The sequence below is a fragment of the Zonotrichia albicollis genome, chromosome 3 (genome assembly GCF_047830755.1).
Source record: "Zonotrichia albicollis isolate bZonAlb1 chromosome 3, bZonAlb1.hap1, whole genome shotgun sequence".
Taxonomy (NCBI): Eukaryota; Metazoa; Chordata; class Aves; order Passeriformes; family Passerellidae; genus Zonotrichia; species Zonotrichia albicollis.
The window spans coordinates 39,295,788-39,322,890 of record NC_133821.1 but is presented as its reverse complement, the minus strand read 5'-3'; the positions used below and the strand labels follow the sequence as shown (position 1 = coordinate 39,322,890).

The 27,103-nt window shown below is 37.8% G+C and overlaps 1 protein-coding gene across 1 annotated transcript in view; it reads right to left on the bottom strand.

The window, feature by feature from the left end:
• The window catches only part of RBKS (ribokinase), a 71,926-nt gene that overhangs the window by 19,738 nt on the left and 25,085 nt on the right, over positions 1-27,103 (bottom strand). Inside the window, exons 3-7 of the mRNA XM_005483100.4 lie at positions 27,027-27,090; positions 24,229-24,291; positions 16,949-17,113; positions 11,692-11,783; positions 1,911-2,099 (exon numbers count right to left, since the gene is read on the bottom strand). Coding sequence (XP_005483157.1) covers positions 1,911-2,099; positions 11,692-11,783; positions 16,949-17,113; positions 24,229-24,291; positions 27,027-27,090 — 573 coding nt within the window. The remainder of the gene's footprint in view (positions 1-1,910; positions 2,100-11,691; positions 11,784-16,948; positions 17,114-24,228; positions 24,292-27,026; positions 27,091-27,103) is intronic.

Genomic DNA, 27,103 nt, shown 5'->3' with positions numbered 1-27,103 from the left:
CTGGTATTTAAGTAGATTAACAAAATTAACTGTGAAAATCCTCTGCTATGTGCAAGCCAATAACCTGTTGGCCACAAGGAGGCAGGGCAATGATTTAGTAAATTAAAAGGAACTGTTTTTATTTAAAATAAAATGATTCTGTTTTTAAAAAGAGGCACATTACATTGGTTCAGACATGAAACTCTGAACTGCTAGGCAAGATAAAAAGCATTTTTCATCCACATTGTGTGGTTTCAGTATTGCTGTTTTATTCCAAGAGCAGCAATTCTTTATCTTTAAGATATCAAACCATTGCTGATCTGGAAGCAATTTTCTTCTTTTGAAGAAGCAGATCACACATATTTCTTCAACATCACTTCTGTGTGATAGAGAAGAAGCTCTAACAGTAAGCTTTGATAGCAGCAGTGGATTTACCAACCCAGAGCAAGAAGCTGTACTGCCAGGTTCACAAGGTGTTGCTCCCAAGCTAATAAACCCTGCTTCTGGACAGCTTTGGGAGCTCTGCCTTTCACTTCCTTAGCACTTCCAATTCTGGGCTAAAAGCAAACAGAGGCAGTTTGGCATCTGCAGTGCCCTACCAAGAAGCCTATGCATGAACCAAGAACCTTAGTGATGTCTCCTTCCCCCAGCTAGAAATTTAAGACATTCCAAAACTGGTACACGCAGGGTCAAACTTCTAAATGACAACGCGGAAAAAGAGGAAAATAAAGCCAAAGTGTCTCTATTTCAGAGTTATGCAGAAAAAGATTATATTGACCAATGAAACAATGCTTTCCACAGTATTAGAATATCACAATCCAAACCTATAAGTGATCTTCTGATTGAGATAAAGTGACTTTATTCTTAGCTCTGCTACTGCATGTTACTGACCTAGGTAATCTCAGCTCCCTCTGCCTCTGTTTCCTCATCCTTTAAGCAGTTGCCTTTCCTCTTTGTGAATCAGTATGAGGTCCATGGATAAAAAACATGCTACAAGAACTAGTTGTTATTAATGCAATTCAGATATGGAACATACCAGATGGTAAAATCTCCAGGATTTTAATGAACTATTGTAACAGAACATATGTAATATGACGTTATTATAACAGGCATTTAAATGTATAGTCAGTACATATAATGTGACCTGCTCTGCTCTCAGTAACTCCACTGGAATTATTTTGGATTTATGTCAGATAATACTAGGAACACAAAATAGCCCCATATGTGCAATGTGGTGAGGTTTTCATAGCAATGATATCTTAACTATTGCCTGTCCTGTTTTTCTCTTTTGCTGGGGGTATTGTATTTGGGGTTTCAACAGAGCATGTTTTCTGCACTCAGTTCTGAGCTGGAAGCAAATAAGTATCCTAATGTCAAAGGTTAAAATGCACCTGACCAAGTATCCCTTACCTAGCATTATAAAACAGTCATCATGAAACAGCATGAACTTGTGGGTTTTTCCACTATATTCTGTAAAAATTATATCTTAAATCACCTTATGCTAGATTTGGTAAGTAATTCATGCTTTGTCAGAAGAATCAAACATTCAGTTTCATACTGTGAGTAGTATCTCCATTCTCTCACAGTGTTTGAGTTCTAGACAAGATGAATTAAATGAAAGGGCAAAGGTGAAAAACAAGACTGCAGCTCAACCCAGTGGCATCACATACTACAGTCAGAGACAGGTACTTCAGCAAAGGAGGAACATGAGGACACCTTTAGTATAATAGTTCTAAGTCATCTACAATACAGACTATAAAACTCAGGTGAATTGATATTTAATATATAAGACACTGGAAGCAAGATACCAATTTCACATCATAAATTAGCCTTTGTGCTAGTGCCCAAAGATTTGGCTGATTACTCACTGCTTTCCCCTAGTGCTTAAGCAGTCTTTTCCAAAGCAAGACAGTTAAACCACAAAAACGTACCGTAGTGTCCACAGCCCTGACCTTCCCAGCAGGAACGTGCTTTGGAATGCCTTCGTCTCCTGATATCATCATGCAGCCTTCTGCTCCAAGAGTAACAATTACGAGCTTACACCCTCTTCCTAACAGCATGCGTCCCACCTTTTCTGCATCTTCAAGGTTGCCAACTGGGATGCCCGTTAAAATTTCTGCCTGGAAAACAACCCACGCAAATGAAAATCATAATCTGACAGCATTCATTTTTGGACAACTGTTGCATTTGAAAACAGTATTTAGTATCTTTTAAAAATGTGCATTGTAGGATGATCATGAAACCACTTCCTACGCTGATCTTCAGCTGTGTCTTGCTCCTTGCTTGGAATCAGTGTGTACTTCAGGCACAGCAGACTAACAGAGAGCAGCCTAGGCATAGAGACACAGGAGGTGTGGGTTCTGGTTCCAGCTTCTACAACTTACCTGCTATACAACTCTTAGTAAAATCACATTTCTCCCACATGCCTCTGTTTATTCATCCGTGAAATAGATACAGTGAGACAGTCTTGGCAAAAGCATTTTGTGGTTTAATGAGAAAAAATGCTGCAAATCAACTTGGTCACTATTCCTGAGGGAAATTTATCACTAAGTGAGGAACTTTTAAAATACTTTTTTAAATTTTCAGTGTTCAGCTAACTAAAGGGACATCACAAGGGAAAATCTCTTTCACGAAAAAAAAATTGCTCAACTTTGACCACTCTGTTCAGTTTAATTATTAAGTTTATATATTTTTGGATGAGAATAGCTAAAATTTATCTGAAGCCACCTTTGGACAAAGACCCATTAAAAAATTATTATATATTTGTGTTGCAGCCATGTCCATATGTCTCTGTCAACTGTGCTGGCTCTGTAAAAATGCAGTTAAACTCTTCTAACTAATGGTGAGCTTAAGTAAACTTCTCCCAGCTGGGCCTTAAAATTAATCTCTTCTAGTTCCACACAACTAAGAGCAAAACTTCACCAAAATCTGCAATGAAGACTTCAGAATCAAACAACATGTTCACCACTTCACACATTTTCTTAATGGCATTGTATTGTCAAGTGTAATGTGCTTTTTCCCTTCTTTTTGGAAGGGAAAAGAACAAGAATGAAACAGGAAGAAAAGGAAGAGAAATTGTCTTTTCTCTGAAACAGTCTAGCAGGCATAATACTGTATGCCTCCAACTGTAAGTAAGCGGACACATTACATTTTGCTGTCTTCACTAAATTTTGTCCTGCTTGCCCATGAAAAGGGAAGCCTTACTGTAGCTGGCATTACAAGGCTGCTGGTGCATCTTGAAGAATGCAGCCTGAAGCATTTTCAGATACCTGCTTCATAGCCGAGCATAACTTCCACACTCCAAGTGCGTATTTGCAGTGGAAAACTTTCTTTGGAACCTATTCAGCAGCCACTCTCCTGACCTTTGCTGCATGGGCAGCTCAGCTTCTTGGGAAACAGCTGCTGAAACATTTCAGACGGCCTTGCTCTGCATGCCTGAAGCTTGAATTCAGCGCTCGCAGTTCTCGATGTAACCAAGTGACTGAACAAGTGTTTGGGGAGCGCAGCGAGGAGCGGGCGGCAGCAGCGGGGCCAGGAACTGCGGCAGCCAGCGCCGAGCCCAGCCCTGAGTCGCTGCTCGCCACTGTCACTTCCCGAGCTTCGGCCCGGCGCCGGCGACAGCAGCCACCCTGCGCTCCGCAGGGCCTCCGTGCCAGCACACTCCCTAGCGTTCATCCCATCACTCGCACAGTGCTTCATCGCTTTACTTTTAAACGCACATGACTAAGCGCTGCGGCCCCTACTCAGGCAAGCGCACAAATTATTTCAAGCGCTGTTGATGTGGTCACTTCGAGGCAGAGCCTGGTGTGGCAGGACTCTGTTGTTAAACTTGTGCGTGGTGAAGGTGTACACCCAACTTAAAATTACTTTTTTTAACCACACTGATCCCAGACAAGAATATAGTAAAATCTAAATTATAAGAAGGCAACTAAATCTGTCCAATTTTCTCTTTGGCATGCTATCATGCTGCTCGAACTTCTCTTGCAGTATAAACTATTCAAGCATATTAAATATATTTCAGTCTTTAAAAAGTTATAGAAATATTTTCTGGTAAGAATTTTTTTTTTTTCAAAAAGTATCTCACAAAATCTTTTGACTGTATCTTCTTCCAAGGTTTCCAGGAAATCAATTCACTAATAACGGTTTTGGAGTAACTACAGATAGATGACATATAATATTAAAATATATATGTACACTCTATTCAAGTGTCTGAAAATTCCGAGTCTTTTTGTGAATTTTAATATCTCTGGAGCAGGAATTATGTATTCCTGTATTCGGAACACCTGGTGCCCTGTGCTACAAGAATAAAAATAATTTCACACAAATCCTTGAATGAAACAGGCAAACTGAATTTTCAGAGTACTTTATAAGGGGCAATAATTCCAAACATTCTAACTCTGTGGAAAAGTCTCCAGAAGGAAAGTGGATTTGGTTTTTATAGAGTAACAGTAAATCTAATATTGGTTTATTTACCTGATATTTATGCTTCTATAAGCTCATGAGCAAGGTAAATGAAGCATTTTAATATAATAATTCTTCCTAATGAAATGCACAACCTGTATGCTTAGCATTATGACAGTAGTCAGCTTTGTGCTTCCCATGTCCCAAATCAAAAGGATTTTTTGTTTGAGTAGTGAAAGAATTGTTTTGGGACAGATATTTGTAGAAATCTTTCTTTTCATCTTTACACTGCTTATACCAATAAACAAAATTATTTTGAACAGACAGAGTCTGTATAAAAGTAGATCTTTGGCTGCTTCAAACCATTATCATCTAACTCATCTACAGCAGGATGGTACAACTAAAAAACACTGGAACAAGCTGGAAGAACCATAAAAGCAGCAGAAGCCAGACAGATTCTGTGCCAATGATTAGAAATTGCAGTAAATGTCAACTGATGTTAAATACTGTGGTGAGTTTTTAAGTTCCTCCCTTCAGTAGAATCTTATTTAAAAAACAAACTGTGGTACAATTGAGGGAAATAACTAATGGTTATGTAAAGAAAAAATTAAATAACAATACTAAAAGCCCAATGTGGACATTTGCCATCATACTGTACAAAAAAACAGCAAATGAAGAATTTTATTTTTCTGCAGCTAGTCCCATAAAACTAGTCAGTTAAATGGACTCATTAAAGCAAGATGGCATTCCACACAACTGTTGTCAGAATAAACCTATGATGGATATTATATAATTAATCTACATACTATTTTCAAAATGTTGTTTGCAAGACTGGTAGAAAAATTTAGCTAAAGCTTTTAATTTCATAGATAGGAAGGTTCTTGGCCATAGTCTTTACCATCTTAGTTATGTCTCTGTCTCTCTTTAGACTGTGGAGTCTAGTCATGGTAAGCTGACACAAACCAGAAGTGCTACATAAAAGAAAATGGCCCTGCTTTTTCCTTGCCATTCGTGTCCAAATGGCCCACTCTCATGTGCCAGAACAGCCATTTGTGTGGCCTGGAAACAAACTGAGATTGCCAGGCAAATCTGTGTTGAAACTAACACCACCCTAGGTCCCACATTACCCGCAAAAGTCAACCCAAAACAATTAACTTCTTTCAACAGCAACAGTAATTTACGCTGGCTACAACTGAGAATGTTCCCAGCATAGGAGCATTTGCCAGTTCCTCTAGCTGTGGTGCATTTGGGGCAGCCACTTCCAGGGAGATGTTCTGGATCCTCTGCTTGGCATTTGCACAACCAAACCTGCAGCATCGTATCTAGTTTTGGCAACTCTGGCACAAGTAAGACACTGAGCTAGCACAGGACACTGCAGTGCAAGGCCATCCAGACAGTCAGAGGGCCGGAGACCAGGACATACAAGAGGAGGCTGGGAGAAACAGGCTGGTTCAGCCTTAAGGACTCCTGGCTAAGGGGAACATCTAATTGCTGTCTAGGGCAATTTAGTAGGTGGGTATAGAGAAGATGAAGCCAGAGCCTTCTTGAAGGTGCACAGGGATAGGGCTAGAGACAACAAGCACAAACTAGAACATGGGAAATTCCAGTATTAGGACAAGCTTTTTCACCACAAGGGTGATGAAGCAGTGGAACATGTGCCCAGAGGTCATGCGGGCTCCAGCCTTGGGAGATTCAGAACTTGACTGGGCAAAGCCCTGAGCAATCCATCCTAAAGTGGACAGGCTTCACCAGGGTGCTGGACTAGTTGAACATCCAGAGGCCTATTCCTAACTTCCACAATCCTCTGATCCTCAGCAAATAGAAACTGGTGAAATAACAAGAAGTATTAATTCCTTGGGGAGCAGTCCATCATTTGGACTGGGTTTTGTGCACCTAGCACAATAACAACTTAGCAAATGTTCCCAGATACTACTGGAAGAGAAATAATAAATAATAACAACAGGGAAACTGTCTCAGTTTTAAGGCTAATGCATCTAAAACTACATATGATAATTTAAAATACTTTTCATTTCAAATATTATAACACAGTAAGTCAGTTGGCTACAAGCTTGGCCTGTACCTTAGAAGATTTCTTTTGAGAACGACAAAACAAGAACTCAATCTCATTAATTCTAACACATGTGAACAGTCCCCAAGAAGTAGTACAACAGATTTAGTGTATAAGAAATTGCAAGGTCAGGCCACAAGCCAAGCTAGTTCCAGTTGTTTCAAATTAAAAAATTTTTACATACAGGCAGGCAGAAATACTTATCGTGCTAGAATAATTAAAAAATGATTGAAACGAATTGGCCTGAAGCTATAATTTCCCTACCAAAAGTAACATCTTTCATTTTAAACTAAATATGGGAAAATTCATACTTTCCAGCAACTGATAAAAAGGGGTTTAGAACAAAGATGGAAATAAAATATACTGTGAATTGCTGGCAACTTCTATGTAATGGCAGAATAGTAGCTTTCCATTACTTAAAACACAAGAGGCAAATTCAAGAGATGTTCTGAAATATTTTTTTTTCTAAAGGAATTTCTAAAGGACCTGTTTTTGTTTTGACTCCTAGAGAGATCAATTATATTTTCTTAAGGAAGATTATTCTTACTATTAATCTCACTATATTAACAAGCAGTATCTTAAATACTTATCCCAGTACTTAAATCCCAGTACTTAAATCCTTATCCCAGACTACAGATAAAGTTTTATAAACTTCATATTCTCTGAATCTAGCAAAAGGCAATAATGTCTCTTGATTCTGGACATACTAACAAATATTTATTCAAAAAATTATCTATCCTCTGTTAATAGACAGTAACACTTAAAAGGAAACAGTAGGAATATATCTGTTTTTCAGTGTTATTTTTATACATCTTACAGCTTTAACAAAATGAGCAATTAACTTGTACTGCTTTCTACTATTGAAGCTCCAATGCTAGTATTTAATTAAATCTTTGCAAGGCCTTCTTTAGATCAGAAGTCTGATACCCATTTTACATTAGGGAGAAAGTAGTTCCCAATTTTGCATTAAAAATAGCTTGTCAAACTTAATCATTTTCTGTAACCATTCAGGAGTTTTTCTTCTCCTGAAGGGCTCCTCAGTAGTCTGTGAACAGAGAAGCAGCTGTTCTTCAAAACGTTTAGGATCAAATTGAAATTGCTGATGTGCAATATATTTTGGTTCCTAACCTGCAGGGCTATGTAACTGCATGCACACGCTGAGAAAGAAAAACAACACATGAACTGTATTGACATTGTGGTTATGCCTTGAGCCATCTGTAGCCAGGAATCACACTAATACGTGGGAAAAAAATGGTAACTATTCCTTGTCTGGTATTGGGTTTTCTCCTTTTCAACATTTATAGATGACTGAAAAGAACAACCATTAGTTTTCACCAGGATGACACTGGATACATTTATTTTTCATTAGAAGTATTAAGGGAATGGAGAACTAGCACATTCCTGCACAAACCTCAGGGATTAGGCTGTGCTACATCTGGGAATTAACAAACTAGTTTCAACAAGTTTGATCTTTCTGGGAAAAGATAAAACTGAACTACAGGCTAAGAAGTGAAAGAACTGATAACCTTGCAAGATTTGTTCTGACATTTTTGTTCATGAACCACATAAAAAGAAAGTAATGTCAGACAAAAAACCCCTCTGTTATTGCAACAAGCAAGAGTGAAAAGAACAGCTTGTGAAGAGCCTTCTAGACAAACTAATGGTAGATAATTCACTGATAGTGTAATTTTGTTTGCTTCTCTCTAGCACGTAATCCATAAGAACAAGCTGTGCTGTTATATCAGATACTGCATGTGATTTCATTAAATCCTAAAGCATTTAATAAAGAATGGAGTATAAAGTGTTGATGTTGTATTTGATATTTGCATGTTTGAGAGCCAGCATCCCATGGCTGACACTAGAGCTGACATCTCCAAACTTCTGTTCTGGGACAAAGGCATTGCAGATCAAGACCCTAACCTTTAGAGCTGTAAATAACAGAAACTTCTGACTCAGTAATAACTCAGCTAAACACAAGGACCATCCCCTTTCCTCATCTTTGATAATACAAACACTCCACACAGTCTATGAAGATGTCTTAAACTATATGGCTGGAGTTCTCTTTGAGAGCCAACATGATTTTCTGTTACAAACATACTGTTCACATATTATCCGCAAACCACAGGATTTTATAATTTAAAAGTTTTTCTTGGTGAACAAGGAAGAGAGGGATATTATGATGAAATTGTGATAAATACTTGAAAAAATAAATTACTAAGAAAGGCAAACCAAGCAATAAAAAAAAAAATCTGTGTAAATTTAATCTTGTCTTAGAGCACACATTTGTGTTTAAAAGAATGTTTTAGAAGCAGTTGAACTGGGCAGCTCTAAAGAATTCACCTTCAAACCCAAGGTGGTTTATTAACTATTTAAAAAACTCAGTAAAGATAAAGCAGAAATACACTTTTTTTTTTCCTTGAAGTAGCTAAAAATACCAGATAACAAAAAAAAAAAAATCCAGAAAGGGTAAAGCTGGAATAGGATTTTGGCTATAAGGAAGACATTTGAGACTTAGAAATACCAAGTAGGAGAGGCAATGGAGCTGAAACAGAACACCTCAGGAAGGCAGTTGTAAGCAGGACATTCAATAAATTTGGTCATAGAGAATAATAATTTTTTAAAATCCAAGAGAATAACCATAGTGGCTTAGAGAAAAGGTCCATATTATCCAAATGCTATTTTCTAACTGCAATTGCCAGTAAATACTAAGGGAATTTCTAAAAAAAATAGGATAAAAATATCTTTTCCCAGTATATGTTCAGGATCACCAAAGTCTTAGGTACTCCCTTATTTAAGATGATGATGGAAATGCACATGTAGTTGGTTGAATGTATAAAGTTTAAAAAAATTAGATTTATCTTTAAGATTTGTAGAATTAACTTGTTGATTTTAAGTGTCATGCAGAGATGTGACTGCTAACCTTTATTTGGGTATGTAAACATTTGTCTGTATATCAAACTTCTCAAGTGTACTCATTATAGAGCTCTGAAATTAAAGAAAACCATGAAAGATAACAGAAAACAGATGGTATATGAACATACAACAATTACTAAAAAAACTACTTTCAAACTTGTGACATAAGAAAAACAAATGCTTGATTTTTCCTTTTTTTCTCGGCAACAAGAAAGGAACAATGGCAATAGTTCATCCCTAAAAATCAATTCAATACAAATCAGACACACAGAGAGAATGAAATCAAACAAAATTGAATATTATATTTGTGCTAACATAATCGATTTCATTGCAAAGTTTCAAAAGGTTGTTTCTAAAACCAAAGGTATTTATGAGCCATTGTTGTTCTCAGAATATGCTGTACACTTGGATTTATGCTCCCATGATATGGCTGGCAGGAACTCCCATATGTCTAGCATTTCCATAAATTCAGAAGAGATGAGCCTCCTCAACAGCAGAGAGCTTATTTCTGTGCCTGACCTTGCATCCAGTGATCCAAGCTATCTTCACATGGTAATTACTTTTTAAAAGAAAACAGCAGAAAAGAATGCAAACTGTACCCCCAGCTCTGCAGGAAAAGGTAGATGAGTGAGCAGGGATCTATTATAATTATACACCTGTATTTCTTGTTCTCTAAATAGAAGTAATTTTCTTTTCTCCATGTGGTGGTAATAATAATACCCCTGGATCCAGCAAGCTTCACTTCTAAAGAATGCCTCTTTCAAGACTGTCCCTTAGCAATAAAATACAACAAAAGGAAAACTCTAACACATGTGATGCAAAGAGAGAGAAGTCAGGAATAGACAAGTAAAGAAAAACAAAGTTTTGTTTCTAACATATGGGGGAGAAGTTTTTGCAGGGGGAAAAATATTAACAAGTGGCATTATGAAAAAGGCAAACAACAAATGATATTCACTAAGTAGTGGGAGAGTATGGATGTTCTCAGCCCAAAATGTGAGCCATTGCACCATTTAGCCAATCCAGAGGCATAGTCCAGGCATAAGAGCTTTCTGATAGCATTAAGAAAACATGATACTGGCGTTCCACAAGTCCCCTGAACAAGAATAAATACTTTTCTTTAACATTCTCTTCATCACATAGAATTGAATTCTGATATCTGTGATACAGTGTCTGAGCTACAACTTGTATCCAGTTGATAACTGTATTCCAGTTATCCTGGAAACTCTGGCTTTCAGAGACCTGAAGATCCATAGCATCTCCCACCTTGCTATTTAGCTAATTCTTGAATTCTCTGGACTATGTCTACCTGGCAGACCCATAAGGAAACATCCCAGAATAAAATTTACATGTCTTTTTGGGTTACTTAGGCTGACCCTTAAATGGTAGAAGACTCATGGACTGAGAACTTCTGATATAGTTTGTGATGGGGTTTAACAGAAATTTCAAAAGAGGGTAACTGAGCCTTCAAAAATTTACACTGACAGACATTGTCATCAGACAAAAAACACGACAAGTAAGCAGGGCCACGCTCTCTCTTAGCTCTTCCCCCTTCTCCCCACCCAAAGGGATCATGTTCATTGCAGAATTCATGTTTCTTAGGAATAACTTTAATTCTGATCAAGACATGGCTCTTATCCAATAGGTTACTTCTCCCACATTCCTGTTTATATAAAGAGAGGGTGAGGGGAAGGAACACAGCATGCCTAATGTTAATAAGTAGCAAATTTAAACAAAGCTCGTATGGGATGAGGTTAAATTGTCTCTTGTGACAAAACCAATTTCCTTTGGGAGAAATAACACTTGAATTAGAAAAGAGAGGAAAAGGAGAGGGGAAAAAAATGAAAAAAGCAAAATATAGGTTGAAGGCCAGAGAAGATTCACTGAAAACAGATCTGACAGGAAGAGGCATATGAAGCTACTATTTACCATCAAGTGCAGCAAGCGTGCATCACCTCCTGGCAACAGAGTTTAAAACTGTCAGAACACTATGGCTAATTCATTCCTGCTAAGCATATCAAGGGACCACAGACCAAGGACAAGGAACTATTTTAATATTTACCACTCAGTGATAACATTTAACAAGTGTCCTCTTATGGATGCATTTTGCTGATCTACTTGTAAGGAAGGCTGGACCCAACTTTCCTGCTGCAAACAGCTAATTTAATTTCAAGTGCAAGATAAAGTTATCTTCGAATACTCCTCTTTGCTGGTTAGATCAGGTAAGAGGAGCATGGCTCAATTTCCCTGCTCCCTATGCTGTATTTCTGAGGAGACTATGCTGAAATTTTCCTGCTTAAGACCCCTTCTTTAACATGATATATGACAATTACCTCAGTTTCATTGCAGCAGAAGATATCAGAATAGGTATAAAACTGTGGATCTAGGTCAGCAAGGGCTGGAGCTGGATTAAACAAAGTCTTTACTGGAAAAAAAAGAAAGAAAAAGAAAATCTAAATCTAGAGTGTTTTAGATTCATAAACTGTCACTTGAAAGACCATTGTGTTTCAATCACAGACCCCAATATTTATTATTAACACACAAATTACTCTCACTTTCTGCATACTCTTAAACAAATACTAAAAGTTTTGCTTATTATATTAGAGTTCCATTCTAATCCATGTGCAGGCACCTGTCATGATGGGAACATGACAGAAAAGTTACAGAAAAAAAACCCCAAGAAATTATTAAATTAAAAATAAAGAGAGAAAATGCTTAGACATTAATGCAATTTGTTTAACTGATGATGCTTCTTCCATGATATTAATAAGTTTTACAAGAACTGATTTAGTTCTAGAATTTTTCAGTGTCGTTATCTGAGTTCTGTACATGAAGAATCACGAGTTATGGAGTAATGAAGGGCATGTCCAGACAAGGAGTTAAATATGCTTCTGAATGTGTTACCTAACTTGTTCAAAATGCCACATTATAAAACTGTAGTGTAGACAAGGCACTGCATATTTTTAGTATGCTATCTGGCAGAGCTAGACCTAAACTTAACATGTGGTAGAATATGTTAGTTACCCTAACTTTAAACTGTAGTAGCCTAAGGCCCCAAGTAGCAGCAGCAAAGGTTTGTCATGAGGACAGTGTAAGTGACTTACTTATTATTAACATAGCAAGTCTGCAGCCTGGGTTTTTCACTTTGCCAATTCCATGATTAATACTGGAGTTTTAACCACAAGGCCATAATTTTTAAATAAAGCACACTCTTAGTTCAGAAATATTCCTTATAGTCAGTGATCAAATCTTCCAATCTGGATGCCTAAATGTTCAGTCCTAACACATATTTAGACTGTAAGCTATAGCATGTATAGCATGTTCAGGCACCCTGAACATCTCTGAATCCCAGCTAATGCCCCAACAGACAAAGATGCACAGAAAGATGCACTTCTGAAATCTGAGTACCAAGAAGTTTAGTGATGGACACTTAGAAAGTTTTAGCCTTTGACTACATAACTTTATCATGCCTCTCTACCTGCCTCATTAAAAACAGTATTAAAGTGACAAAGACGTTTACTCAGAAGTCAGAAAATGCCAGGAATAGGAATTCCAATGAAATCTTAATGTGGCTCCCCTAAATTATTACAATACAGTATGTATTATAATAAACTCTTTAATTATATGATCACATACCACTGAAAAACAGCATGTGATCACATAATTAAAGACTGCAACATAATACATATGCAGAAAGGAGACAAATTAAGGTTTCACAGGCAACCTTAACTCTTGCATTTCCTATTTTCTTAACTGCAACACTAATGAAGTCATCTTAAACATAAAACTTTAAGGTATACTTCCCTAGGTAAAACAAAAACCAGCACAAACTGTCATGTGGTATGATACTGACATGTGCCTGGGTCAGGAGCAGCACTGGAAGTGTTCCAACTTGGGTTTTAGGTAATACAGACTGATCATGAGCACAACGTAATATACTACTATTAGTTTTCTCCCATATTTACTATCTGCTGAGCATGGGGGAGATAGAGGAACCCTAAGATCCCCTTTCAGGTTTTGAAGAAGAGCATGGCTTTTGAACAGGATAATCTGTTTGGTCATCCTGAGGAACTTATTTTCTGTTGAAATTCTTTCACAGAATCACAGAATCATAGAATGGCCTGGGTTGGATGACCATTGCCCCTTGTTCTGTTCATGCATGCTTTGTAAAAAGTTTGTCTCCATCTTTCTTATAGGCTCCCTTCAGCTACTGGAAAGTTGCAATTAGGTCACCACTAAGACTTCTCAAGGCTGAACAAACTGCCTTTCCTCACAGGAGAGGTGCTCCATCCTTGTGATCATCTTGGTGGCCTCCTCTGGGCTCTCTCCAGCAGGTCCATGTCTCTCCTGAGCTGGATGCAGGGTTCCAGGTGGGTCCCAGCAGAGCAGAGGGGCAGAATCCCCTCCCTGCCCTGCTGCCCACGCTGCTTTGGCTGCAGCCCAGGACAGGTTTGGCTTTCTGGGCTGGGAGTGCACATTTCCATCTCATGTCCAGCCTCTCACCCAGCAGCACCCCCAAGGCCTTGTCCCCAGGGCTGCTCTTGATCATCCCCCAGCCTGTGTTGATACCAGGGCTGCTCCATTCAGGTGCAGCAACTTGTACTTGGCTTTGTTTTTATGAGATTCCTATAGGACTACTCCTCGAGCTTGTCACTTCTCTCCCTTTGCCAAGATCCATTCTCCTCAATGGGTTTTTATTCTTTATGCCTCCTTGCATAGGAACTATGCAATTATAACCTCTTTCACTCAACTTTCACCACATCTGCTCTCTTTATGGCCCACAATTCCTGTTCCCACTTCCAGTGCCCACAGCCTTCTCCCTGACTCTACCTCCATTTTCCAATCTCTATTCAACAAGTCCTAATCTCTGTTACAATTGTGTTCCTCTTTCACCTTCTCCTTTCGTTCTTCCTCTCTCACCCTCAAAAATCAAGTAAATCTCTCCTATATTTCCTTTGCCTGAAATCAACTCTCCATCACCAGCATTTCCATCTAGCTTTTTGTCTTCTGTATTGAAATTGAGGAAGCTGCTGCTCTGTGCTTCCTGGGCATACAAAAGATCCTTAACAGTATAAAAGAAGTTGCCTAAAACCAGATTCAGGAATTACACTGGAACTCATGCTGCCCAAAAGGACAAGTGCCTGTATGGACTGATGCTCAGGGGAAGGTAGCTGTGAAGCTCTTAACAATTTTCTGATGTCTGTGTGAAAGGTACTTATTTTCCAAAAGTTGAAAATACAGTTAAAATCAGGCAGGTTTCCATAGCATTGTGGAGGCTTATCTTTAAAAGAAAGCTGCCTTGCTATCAAGTCTAAAGTAAATTTTAGGGTAGCTGGTATTCATGATTCAAAAGCTAGGGTAGGGTGGGAGGCATTTTCCATTGCCTGGTTTCTGCAACCACAGTGCTTTGGCAGAAATCACGAAGAGTTTAACCACAGACAAACAGCTGTTATGAAAAATTGTAGCCCAAGATTAAAAGCTTGAAGCATCTGAAAAATAGATCTGTTTCTTGCAAGTGACATGGAACCTTTAACTGAGGGACTTCCAGATCATTTTTCACTACAGTATTAATATGCTGGGCATTATCAGCCATCTTTTATGGAGTCTATCATTAGAGAAGTCCAAAACCAGACTTTTGGAGGCAGCAGCAGCTTCTCACCATTGACCACTACAAAACTTTATTTGTTCAGTCAGATTTCCACTACAATTTATACCCACTTTATATAGTTATTCACAACATTTCCTTCCTTCCTTCCTTCCTTCCTTCCTTCCTTCCTTCCTTCCTTCCTTCCTTCCTATCAGTGCCACAATGAAAGATATCATGACATGTACATAACATGATGAGATGCCCCTCTCCAGCTTACAGATCCAGATGACCTTCACTGAAGAGAAGCAAAGAGTTCTTGCTTGTGTCTCCATATTCTTTCTCTCTTTTGTTTATTTCTTTCAGTAAGAATGAAGAAAAACAAGCAAAAAACCCTCATCGAAACAGAGGTTTGAGGCATTTGGGTATGCATCTGTTTTACACAAAAATAGTCAAGTGAACATTCTAACATGAAGTGCTACATAATACATGAGGGTATTGCAAGCTAAAAGAAGAGAAATTGCATTAACAATTTACTGTTGGCTACAGATAGGTTTTTACAATGCTACAAACTCAGCTGTTTACTTAGATTTGATGGCACATGACATTTGAACATGTGTAGCCTATTGTTTTAAAGCAGAAGCAACCAAACTTCCCTGACAGAAGAGCTGCACAATGATAACACACTGACAGCATAGAACTACAGCTGGCCCACAGTTAACTACTATCTTTTCTTGATATATTGTGCTGTCTACAGTTGCTAAGTGATTGAGTGTCTGTTCTGCGTATCAGGTTTGAATTTTTCTCAATTGCTTTTTAAAATCTTGTCTTTTCTTCTGTCACAGGCTGGCATCTTGCCATAGGAGGGTGACAAAAGTGTGAAGCATCTTGCCAAAACTGTTCATAGAGTTAGAAATGGACAAGATAAGTCATGGATATTGATTAATGATTCAACTAGAGTCCATTAACCATTAGATTAAAATGCTGTTAGCCATTTTCATAAAAGGTAATGACAAAAGTATAGTGCAACAGGTGCACAACAGGTCATGGTGCAGAAGGTGAATTGAAGAGCCTATAATTCCAGTATGCCAGTTGCAGTCTGATTCCAGTTGCATCCCTGATCTGCTGCATGACTGACTATGCTATGAGCTGTCTTCTCCCAGCCCAATCTTCTGGATAGAAGGAGAAAACATTTTTTAAATCTCATATAGATGCCTCTCTTGCATAATTATTTACTTAGTGTTCAAATACTGTAGTAATTGTGCTTGAGTAACTGAAAGCATTACAGGCACTTAAACAACAAAAACATTATGTTGGTAATGAAACCCCATCCTGTTCAAGCAAAATATCAGCTTTCATCTACATATATGCTACGCTGCAGGAACAATGCCCTACATTTAAAAGTATAGTACAGTAAGAATTTTCTAATAATTTCACAGACCATGACTGTGTCTATGCCATGGCATCATGCCCGGTCACACAAGAGTTTTGGTTAGGAAACAAAAGCTTTTTTTTTTTAATTTTAAGGATGTCAACTACTATACAAAAAACCACAGCCATACCTACTCTATGCTGGCAGAACAAGGGCATAAGTCTGGTTTTGAAGTCATTTTATTCACTTTCCTGTGTGGGGAACTTTACTGACTTACATTCATTACGCCTGTTCTGCTCTGGAATCATAGCAGAGTCAGGCCCATAGTGCCTGACCTACCAACATTATACTGTACTTAGTCACAGCATGAAAACAGGAGGAAAGGCAGCACCAGACATATACAGGGAGATTATAAAGGTAGGAGTTAATTTGCTATCCAAGGTTAACACATTTTTTTAAGCGAATTCAGTTCTCATTAGCATAGCATGAATTTGTTGGCTATTGTTTCAATTCTAAATAAAACTAATATGACAGAAACCAGAACAGACTACAGGATCTTTATTTAGAAAGCATGATAAAGAGTATTTTTCATGTAGCACAAATGAAAGAGAAAGAATGGCTCATGTTAAATTACCTCCACTGGCACGTGCCATTTTCAGAGCTTCAAGAGAAACAGCAGGGGTTATTTCTAGCTGGCAAACAACCACTTTGGCCTTACAGATGACATCAGAAGCCCTCTTCAGGTCTTCAAAATTTAAAAGCAGGTTGGCTCCCGGGACTATGACAATAACATTCTGTCCTAAAGAGAAGATATTGTGTTTTTTACTTTAACTTTGACAATAAAGTACGTAAAACAATTCCTTTCACTTTTTACAATACATTTCAGATGAGTATTTCAATTTACTTCCCAAAAAAACCCATTAAAATTGTATGCATTGCTGACATTTTCAAATACACAAATATTTCAGAGAATAATAAAAAAGACTGATGTACTAATGAACTAATACTGCACAATAAACACAATATAAATTCCTTTGGGAAAGATCATACATGGGCAATCCACAGTCTTATTTTGGTGTCTTCTGTGAACTCTAAAGAAGCACTGCACTAGTCACAGTGGAGATGGTGGATACACGCTGAGGGTGATATTTGCATCTTCCTAAAATATTCCAGTAGCATTTGGAAGAGAAAAGCATCAATGTGATTACTGAATTCATATGCCAAAAATGGTATAAAAATTTTAATTTTCCCATCAGCTGGGAACAAAAAGTATTTCACACAGCTAAGAAAATTATGCATGTTCTTTAGATTTCAGAGAAGCAGGCTTACACCATTTACCTGAAATATTTCAAGTTAGTGTTCCTCATCATCATGAAAACCAGAACCAGCATGTCACCAAAGCCCAGAAAGGTGATGCCTGTGTCTTAGGAAAGTTTTATCAGAAGTGAGTAAAAAAGGTGGGCAACAGCTGCTTCTGCTCTTACAGGTGGCCAGAAGAATAATCTAAACAAAGCTGTGCGTGTGGAAGCATGGCAATGTCTCAAAGCACATCTAAGATCCTTTTTATTCTTGTAGTTTGTTTTACAGTTAGGTGAGGTTCATTTACGTAGGTTCCAAATATTCTTTTGTTTTTCTTCAGACACACAAATCACCTTCTTTTATTGCAATTTCTTTTTTTTTTTTTTTAACCTCTATTACAACACTTAGAGACCTTCAGGCATGGGTGCCTTCCAATTAAAATTTATTATTAATCACTCAGGTATTAACTTCAATAAGTCAGTTGTTCCTTGATTTACAGGCTCAGCCCGCCCCCGCTGAAGATTCCTTTAAGGACTGCCAATCATTAAAGGCTACCAATTCTGTAATGAACTGAATTACTCTGCAAATAAATATTTATGTTTTTAATACATTATTTTTGTTGAATGTGACTTCAAAGTCCTTTGACTAAGAACGTGCAAAGCTTCTCTCCCTAAATACATTCCAAAAAGAAAGCAGGACAATGGAAAGAATAATATAGTGATCTCAGAGGGAGGGACCCAAGCTTTCCAAAGCTATTCTGCTGTCAATGGTTTGGTACAGAACAGCTGCATATGAAAAGCAAAACCTCAGCACTTAAAAGCCAACGCCCTGCTTTTCAACAGACAATGATGGGCATCTTGGATAAAAAACAAAAGCAAACAAAACAAAAAACCTTCTGCAACACGTAAATGTTACCAAAGATATCTGAATCCTGTTGGGGAAATATTCTAAGGCAAATTGTGCCTATTTTGCCGAGCGTATATTTTGATAGCTTTAGGGTGCAGCAGTGCAAGCAGTAAAAGACAGAATCGGTGGAACAAGAATCTCTTTCATTTCTGCCTGGCCTCTGTGCTTCCTAGAGTCTCAGACTCTATTCACATGTCTTGCTGCATTATCCTGCTGAACTATTTAGCTGTACTGGCATGTAAATTATTATCAGACTTTGGAGCTAATGGCCCAAGGCAGTAAGGGGGGCTGTTTGCTCAAACCCATATATACAAATTCAAGGTAGACTGTGCTACACTGGATCATAGTCTGAAGATTTTCTTCCTAACTACAAAAGGTCAGAGACTTAGAGACTGCTTTCAAACCTGCCAGGGAGATGCAGTGCCTACTGTGGTGCAACAGTCCAGACAGACTAAACCCAAGCTGGAGGAAAACCCCCCTCACCCCATTCTGTTCTTAGCTATGTATACCAGACTTACTGAATGATAGCAATCACCACAAACTTGCACTGGGGCGCATGAAGGCAGAATCTGGACCCATGCACTCACAATTAATACAAAATTTTGCATTAACAGCAACCATTTTGTTGAAAGAAATTATTTCTTGCCAGGGAAATCAGATGGGAATTCAGCATCAGGGACAACAGAGTTAAAGACAGATGGCAAAGAGGGGTGAGATTCATCTTGTCCAACATAAAATAATTTTTTAAGTTAAAAAAAAATCCTACACACTAGAAAACTCTAAGAAAACTAATTTTGAAAAACTGTTTTTCTATGTTCCTTCAACAAGGAGAAGAGACAAATATTTTCAGAGGTTTTTTTAGTCTTATATATCTTATATGTCTGTTTGAGGAGGAGATAAACTATTGTCCAGAAAAGTCTGTGTATCTCTGTTAACCCTGGGTGAAGCCTTAAACTGTAGACCTAACTTCTAAAACTACTCCAGTGAGGTAAAACATTACCCACACCAAGAATGAGAATAATGTATTTACTGCATTACTGTTAATTCTAAAATCTCTTTTCTTAGACTAAAAATATCAGTTTTGATGGGAACATCTATATAACTTTGAGTTTTGCAGACATCAGCTAGAATATTAAGGGCCACTTTCACACTTGCTATAAGCTGTAACAGCTAAATGAAACCGATAAGCTTGCACAGGCTTACACCAGATGGGGACTGGGTCCAGTCAGGATAAATGCTGCATACATAAAAACTGTTCTAAGTTGGGCTTCCAAAATTACTATTGCCAGTTCTTAGAAAGATGGATAACTCAAGCCAGACCTTTTTTTACATGGGTCATCTTATAGATGACATCAGATGAGAAGTGCCAGTGGAAAAATCAAAGGTCAAATCAGTAAACACCACAGTGCAATAAATATCTTTAAAACTGGATGACAAGCCTAAAAACCATCAGTAGTGCTTAGAATGAATCAAAATATCAAACAGATCAAACAGTGTGATTGTAACAATGGCTGCAGAGCTTGTGCTTAATAATTCACACAGAAGAAAATTATATTTGTGATCAGAAAATAATGTTACAAGAAAAACATGTGTTGCCAAGTCACATAGTTCATGAATATGAGGGCGGGTTTGGGGTGTGTTATGGTATCATAATTTCTAGGCAACGATTTAAAAGAAATATTGAAGAGTCTCGCACATAAATAATCAAGTTAATAAAGAAAGTCAATATGTAGAAAGTCTTTAAAATTCAGGTGACATTTCTTCATAAACCTGAAGGTTCACACCAAAGATTTTCCTCTGTGGAAATTATAATAAAAACAAGTTGGCATATGTACTCTAAGTTTGCCTTATTTACTTAGCCTTACCTAAATATATATTTTGAATGTTTTTTTTACTAGTAGTGCTTTGGTACCGAAGGTACACTCAACTTACAAAATAATGTCTATCCATTGTTCATGAATGATTAATAACTTTATGATAAAGTCAGCACAATGCCTGTCCCAAGTGGGGGTTATCATGCAGTGTTCTGTGTAGGTGAGCTCCAAGTCCTAACTTGCAATAATCATGAGAATTTTAATCATGACTTGCCAAACTCTGTTATGCCTCCACTGAATTTTTGCTAGGAATATGAATATGAATGTTGTCAGACTTGTTCAAACCTCTAGTCCAGTTAGGCCAACATAATGGTTCCATCAGCAGTCAGTACCAGATATGGACAAAGCTGCAATAACCTTCAGAGGTAATCATGTAAAAAATTATCCACAAAGAGGGTTTTTCCCTCACTACATGTTTGTGTAAAAGTACATCATCACTTTATGGAGCTCTTACCATCCAATATCACATTGCTAGCAGAAGGTGTGCTAAGTGACAGAGCTAGTGGCAAGAGGGCAGACTGAAAGGGGAAACAAAACCTTGGGTCTGTGATGTACCTCAAAGAAAATGTTAAGAAAAGCAGCTGGATGTATCTGCTTTTATCCTTAAGAGAGAAAGTACAGATTTGGATATACAAGATCCTGGTATACTTGTGTTTAGTCAAATCAAAACTTTCTGAAAAGGCAGCAGCATAAAAGAGAACAACTGAAAGGAACACAAGATCCCAGAAATATTTCTGCACAGCTTTCTGAGACCAGCCCAGAGGTCTTTGCAGAATCTGTGGGCTGCACATTTTTCAGTGCAGCTCTATAAACTTGTTAAACACCTCTCTACCATTCTGCATTAAAATAGAGATTGAATTTCTCTATCTTTTATTGAAACTATACTGTATTGTCCCAGAATATAATCAACTTTGAGATTATCAAATGTGCCTGATATTTTCCAATTTTTAGCACTTTGCCAATTACAATAGTGGGTGAGTTATACCTGTGCAATTCAGTAATCAGCCAAAAACTTCCAAGAAATTCTGCAGTGCCAGTTAGACAGACAGAGGTAACGCCAGGGAAGATTTCCTTCAGAGCCTCATCTGACTCTGATCTCTACAGCTTTTCTTTGCTCTGCCTTCACTCATACATAAGAGCATCATATACCCTCTACTTTTATATGTCCTACTTCTTCCTGTGATTTTTCTCAGCTGGTTTGGGTTGGTATTTTTCCCAAGTATCAGTACATGTAAAGAATTGGTAAGAAGGGTAGGTTAGGTGTGTAACAATACAGCAGCAAAAGCTTGTCAATTTAAAGAGATGATAGCTATGGTTTTTATTTGTCCCTCATCTTAACACAAAACAGCATCACCAACCCCAACTTCAAATGCTTCCCTTTCAGGTACAATTTGAACTAGCAGAAAGTACTTTACATCAGTCCATTGAGTGCTGTGGTGTTTCAGCTATGCCAGCACAGCCACTGCAGTAAAACATGCATGTGTAGACAAGCCCTTTGAAAACTGCTGTAAAGCCTGCTTAGGTCAAATCAGCCAGGTTTCTACAGAAAAAAAAAAAAAAAAGAAAATGTCTCTTGCAACAGCAAAGTACATAAGTACTGCTATTTTACTGCAATTTACTCAATTCAGGCGCCAGATGGTTTTTGAGAGAAGTAACAACGAGAACCATTACCAATTCTGTGCATCTGTTTGCTTTAGAGCATAGTTCTGACCAGGTTTGCTCTTCTACTACATTTTAAATTAAATTTGAGGCCAGTGCTAACTTAGCATATGATTTTTCAGTTACTCAGAGGCACAAACTACATGACTTTATGCATTATTCATGTCACTATGTGAATCACAAGACTGTCATATACCCTTCACAATGACATTAACATGTAAGATAGCCCACTGTGAACCTCATGGCCCCAAACATCCACGTCCCTTTCCTGGTGCTAATAAAGGTTTTACATCCACAAGATTGTTTTCTTCCTTATCCTTTGGAAAAATTATTGGTGGTAAAATTTTAACAAGTCATCCTCTGTTCATTCAAGTTTAGACTGTTTTTATCTCAGCTGGCCATGCATATGAATTGGGAAATTATAAGACTGGTTCTTATTCTACTAGTCTGGACAGCAAGCCTAGTGCAAGACATGTACAAAACAGTGAGGCCCAGGAACACTACTAGAATTCCCACTGTTCCTCCTGTTTACAATGGCCATAGTGACTGTAGGCAGCATAAGAAGTGTCAAGAGTTGCTGTGTAATCTACCTGCTGATCCAAACCCAGAAAAGGAGGTGGAAGTTAACAGGCAGTATCCAGGTTATCCACTGTATTAGTGTTATTTACCTTATTTCTGACTTAGAGCTGTCATGCAAGGCTTGGATTAATCTTACTTAGGGAAAATTAAACTCACATCTCCAACTTATTTGCCTAATTTTCCTGAATATTCCTGTGTAGGCTTGCCTTTAGTCACAGTTCCTTCCCGGTTTTGCTGCGTGAGTAAATAGCTATGTTTCCTTTCCCATTTTGAGCTGTAGCCCAATGTACAACCATCAGGTTAAACAGAAGCTTGGTAAGTTGATGTGTCAGCTAAGCTGTGGTAACTGTTCAAATGAAGCCTCTTAGCAACTCCAGAAGTGAACTAATCCAATCACACTTAATTTGTTATGTTTGCATAAACATTATCAGTCCTAAACTCTATATTTCGATCCAGACACACTTTTTTTAAGGGCTCTCAATTGCTTGAGGAAATAGCTTGAAAAGACATGTAGATGTGGCACTTAGGTAGGTGGTTTAGGGGGGGACTTGGCACTGCTGGGTTAATGGTTGGACACAGTGATCTTAAAGGTCTTTTCCTACCTATGATTTTATAGTAAAAGTGATGGATAAGTCATAGTAGGAAAGGAGAACTTTAACCTTCTAATATACTGTGTGTTCAGGACAATATAAAACTAGGTTGATCAGCTGGCTGATTAAATTATGCTTGAGGAAAAGATATAAAGTTTTCTGAGGATAGTTTAGCAGTCTTAACAAAAAATATGAAAACAAGCCAAATCTTTATTTCTTCCTCTGCAATATAAGAGCAAAGGCATAGGCTAAGGAAAACTAGCATGGAAAAAAATGCCATTTCATCACTGCAGATGCAACTTGGAATCAAGATTTGTGGTAGAATTACAAGATTAACAGAAATATTTCTGCTTATACTGAAGACAAGTCCTTTTCCTGTTTGAGAGCAGACACTCACCAGGTGTCCTGAGGAGGCAAACCTTTCCCTCATAGGACCAGAGGAAATGGCCTCAAGTTATACCGGGGAGACTTAGATTGAATATTAGAAAAAATTTCTTCACTAAAAGGGTTGTCAAGCACTGGAATAGGATGCACAGGGAAGCAGCTGAGCTACCAACCCTAGAGGTAGTGAAAAGACACATAGATGCGGCACTTAGGTTTAGTGGCAGACTTGGCACTGCTGGTTAATGGTTGGACTCCATAATCTTAAAGGTCTTTTGCAACCTTAATAATTCTACAGTAAAAGTACTGGGTAATTTGTAGTGGAAAAGGAGACCTTTAACCTTCTAATACACTGCATGCTCAGGAATGTAAAACTAGATAGCTCAGCTGGCTGATCAAAATATGGCTATCACACTGCTAATTTAAGCATCTGATTCTGCTGCTTTTAGGCACCAAATTCTACTCTGCCTGCAATAAACAGAAGTGCAATAAAGTGTGAATAAAATCTTGGAAAAAAAAGAAAAATGTAGGAAAAAAAAATCCACAATTAACAGTGACAAGTCAAAGGTTTCTTTTATGGCTGAAAAGGCAGAACAAAGAGGACAATTCAGAGCAGAAATATGTACCTTCACTGTTGACAATTATTGAAGCAGTTCCAGTAGCAGCATCTGTAGTTTGACCTACAAATGCTAAGAAAGGGAAAAGTTAGAGCATGCACTAGTTCAATACATTACTTTCAACCAATAGCATGTGACGCAGTTTAATTGAATTAAATCTAAAATGAACCCATAACCTCCAGCAATTTAAAAATGCTAATTACTCTTTCATGTGCAACAATGCCAGAGAAGCTAACAACAACAAAAAGTGTTAATTTACACCCACAAAACGAACTACGAGTCCAACATTCTTTAATTTGGCTACATCTCTGCATTAGAGAAAGCATGTTATTTATACAGCCTTCTCAAGCACTGTACTCCTACTTGGAAATATTTCTTTTATCCAATGAAACAATAGAGTCAAGGCTAAAGAAAAACAAAAATACTAAAACAACCCAGCATCTCATTTTGTGTAGATTTGCATTTCAGCAGCAATATTAACTAATGCTATAAAGGCAGTGGTGGGGTTACAAGCATCCTCTTTGGATTATTACTTAGAGAAATTAATATCATGCTGGCAGCACTGTCTGTTAGAAAGATTGTTCCATGTTTCCTACTATAAGAACCTGTTTTCAGCTGACAGCAAATTTGTCAAATACCAACCAATGATAGGAAATTGGTAGTAGAAACCAGTAGCACTGTAGCAGAAAACTGATAAAAAGTTGAGGGTTTCTTTTTTCTTCTCCAAAAACTGTATTTGAGAAAAATCTACTATTCCATTTGAGACAAATTCTGGGGACCTTTTGTTTAAGGAGCTCTGGTGTTCTAACATTGTAGAATATGGATTTAATGCTGGGCTAAAGTGGGCTTCTTTCTCAAGATGTGCCTTTGTGGCCAGTTTAACAATCTGCTGCAATTTGAAGAAGGCAGAAAAAACACCTTACATCATGCTCATCTGGTTTTGCTGAAGTCTTGCAGGTACTTGCCCTGCAGGTACCCTTGTCTAGCTCAGTTACCAGGGTCAGAGCAGGACTTCCCTTGCAATTACAGCTTCTTTTCACCATGAATTCTGTCTCTGCACACTGGAGCTGAAAGCAGAGAATGTGTGTCTTCTGTGCTCTCAATGCTCTTGCAGCATGAGCAGCAATTTGCCCAGTTCAAATGTGGGAAAAGGAACAACAGATCAATAAAGATCTAAATGGTCTGAGCAGCACTGGCATCTGGTTTGTTGTGGAAGACAAGAACACAGGGAAAGAGGAAAATTACAAAACAGATTGGAATTGGAAAGAAAAGGGGTGTGCTGATATGCTAGGAAACAGAAGAGCAACATGAAGACATAAAACAAGGACCCAAGTTATGAGAGCTGGCAGAACTGGCATTACCCCAAGGATTTTTATCCAGTACCCAGTATCCTTATGTACAACAATAGGGATATGCTAGAAAATGATGAAACCAGGACAAAAAGCCCATGACTTAAATAAGACCATCTTGAGAAAAAACCTCTGAGTACACTGAATCACCCTTGCCTCCAGGTCTTGGAATACAAGTGAGGATCCTGGATCAACCTCACCAGCAGTATATCTTATTTTTCTCCAGGGCTGATCAATGGAGGAGGTGATAATCAAACACAATTCTGAGATATTTTCAACTCAATCAGCAGAAATTGGGACCTTGGACCTAAACATTCCAGCCCTTCAACTGATCTACTTAGGTATCAATGAACTGCACTATGATGGAATTTCTGAATACTTTCCCTACACTTTTCATTTGTTGCAATAAAGACTATTTAAAAATTTATGTTAAGATTGCAAGATCAATAATTTAAATCAGAAAACATTAAGGTTCTTTGCGGCATATGCATTTTCATTAAGTGCTATGCATTATAATTGCTTCATTTACACCATCAAAGACACAAGGTAGGCATGCTTTGGGGATATTCAGAATTGTACACTAACAGACACTGGTTTCATGGCATCCTTGCTTGGTTTCTTGCCTAATTTGAAAGACACACAATGAATAAACCTATATATACATTTGAGAAATATTTAGATGCTACACTGATAAACATATTAAAAAAGCCCGCAAAATACTGATAGTTTTGTCTTTAAGGCAGGACTTGAATAATGCAGTAGATTAAGCTTGCGGCTGCACATTAAACAGAAGAGATAAACAGAATATTGAATTGTCACTTAGTGACTACACCTGTCCATCCTTGTCCACCCCAAAGGAGACAAGGGTGGTGTAGACAAAAAAGTGATCATATAGTTAAACAGAGCACAGTAGAGAGGGAACTGGTTTTACAAAGGTAAAAGATAATAGAATATTGTGGATGCCTCATTTTCCATTTTTCTGAAAACCTTTTTACATTGATTTTTGTGTGTATGTGTGCTAACATCAGCTGCATGGGTCGGTTCACAAAGCAAATGTGAAATGTACTGCATTTACCATTGAATTTCCACTCCATCCCTCCTCTGACAATGTGAAGTTGAGAATGAGTAATCAGAATGAATTTTTAAATTTCTCACTAGGCATTATTATAATTAATGCCAGACTAAACAATTGCATAACAGCAAGCTATCTTCAGGTGACTTGCAATGATGCAATCATCTGAGATTTGGCAATAACACTACATTTTATTTTTAGTGGTACAGCTGATTTCAGGAGTCCCCATATTCTCTCTCATATTCATTCATTCTTGCCAGCTGCATCAAAACAGTTATTCATAGTTCTGAATGGTAAAACATATCTAATAAGGTAAAACAATTAATAAATCCTTCACCACCAGTTTTTGACATTCAAAAATAGTACAAAATAAAGTAAAATTTTACCTGTAGAAATACCATTCTTCTTCAAATTAGCAACATAATCATTGCCAAAGGAATCACTCCCAACCTGTACAAAAGAT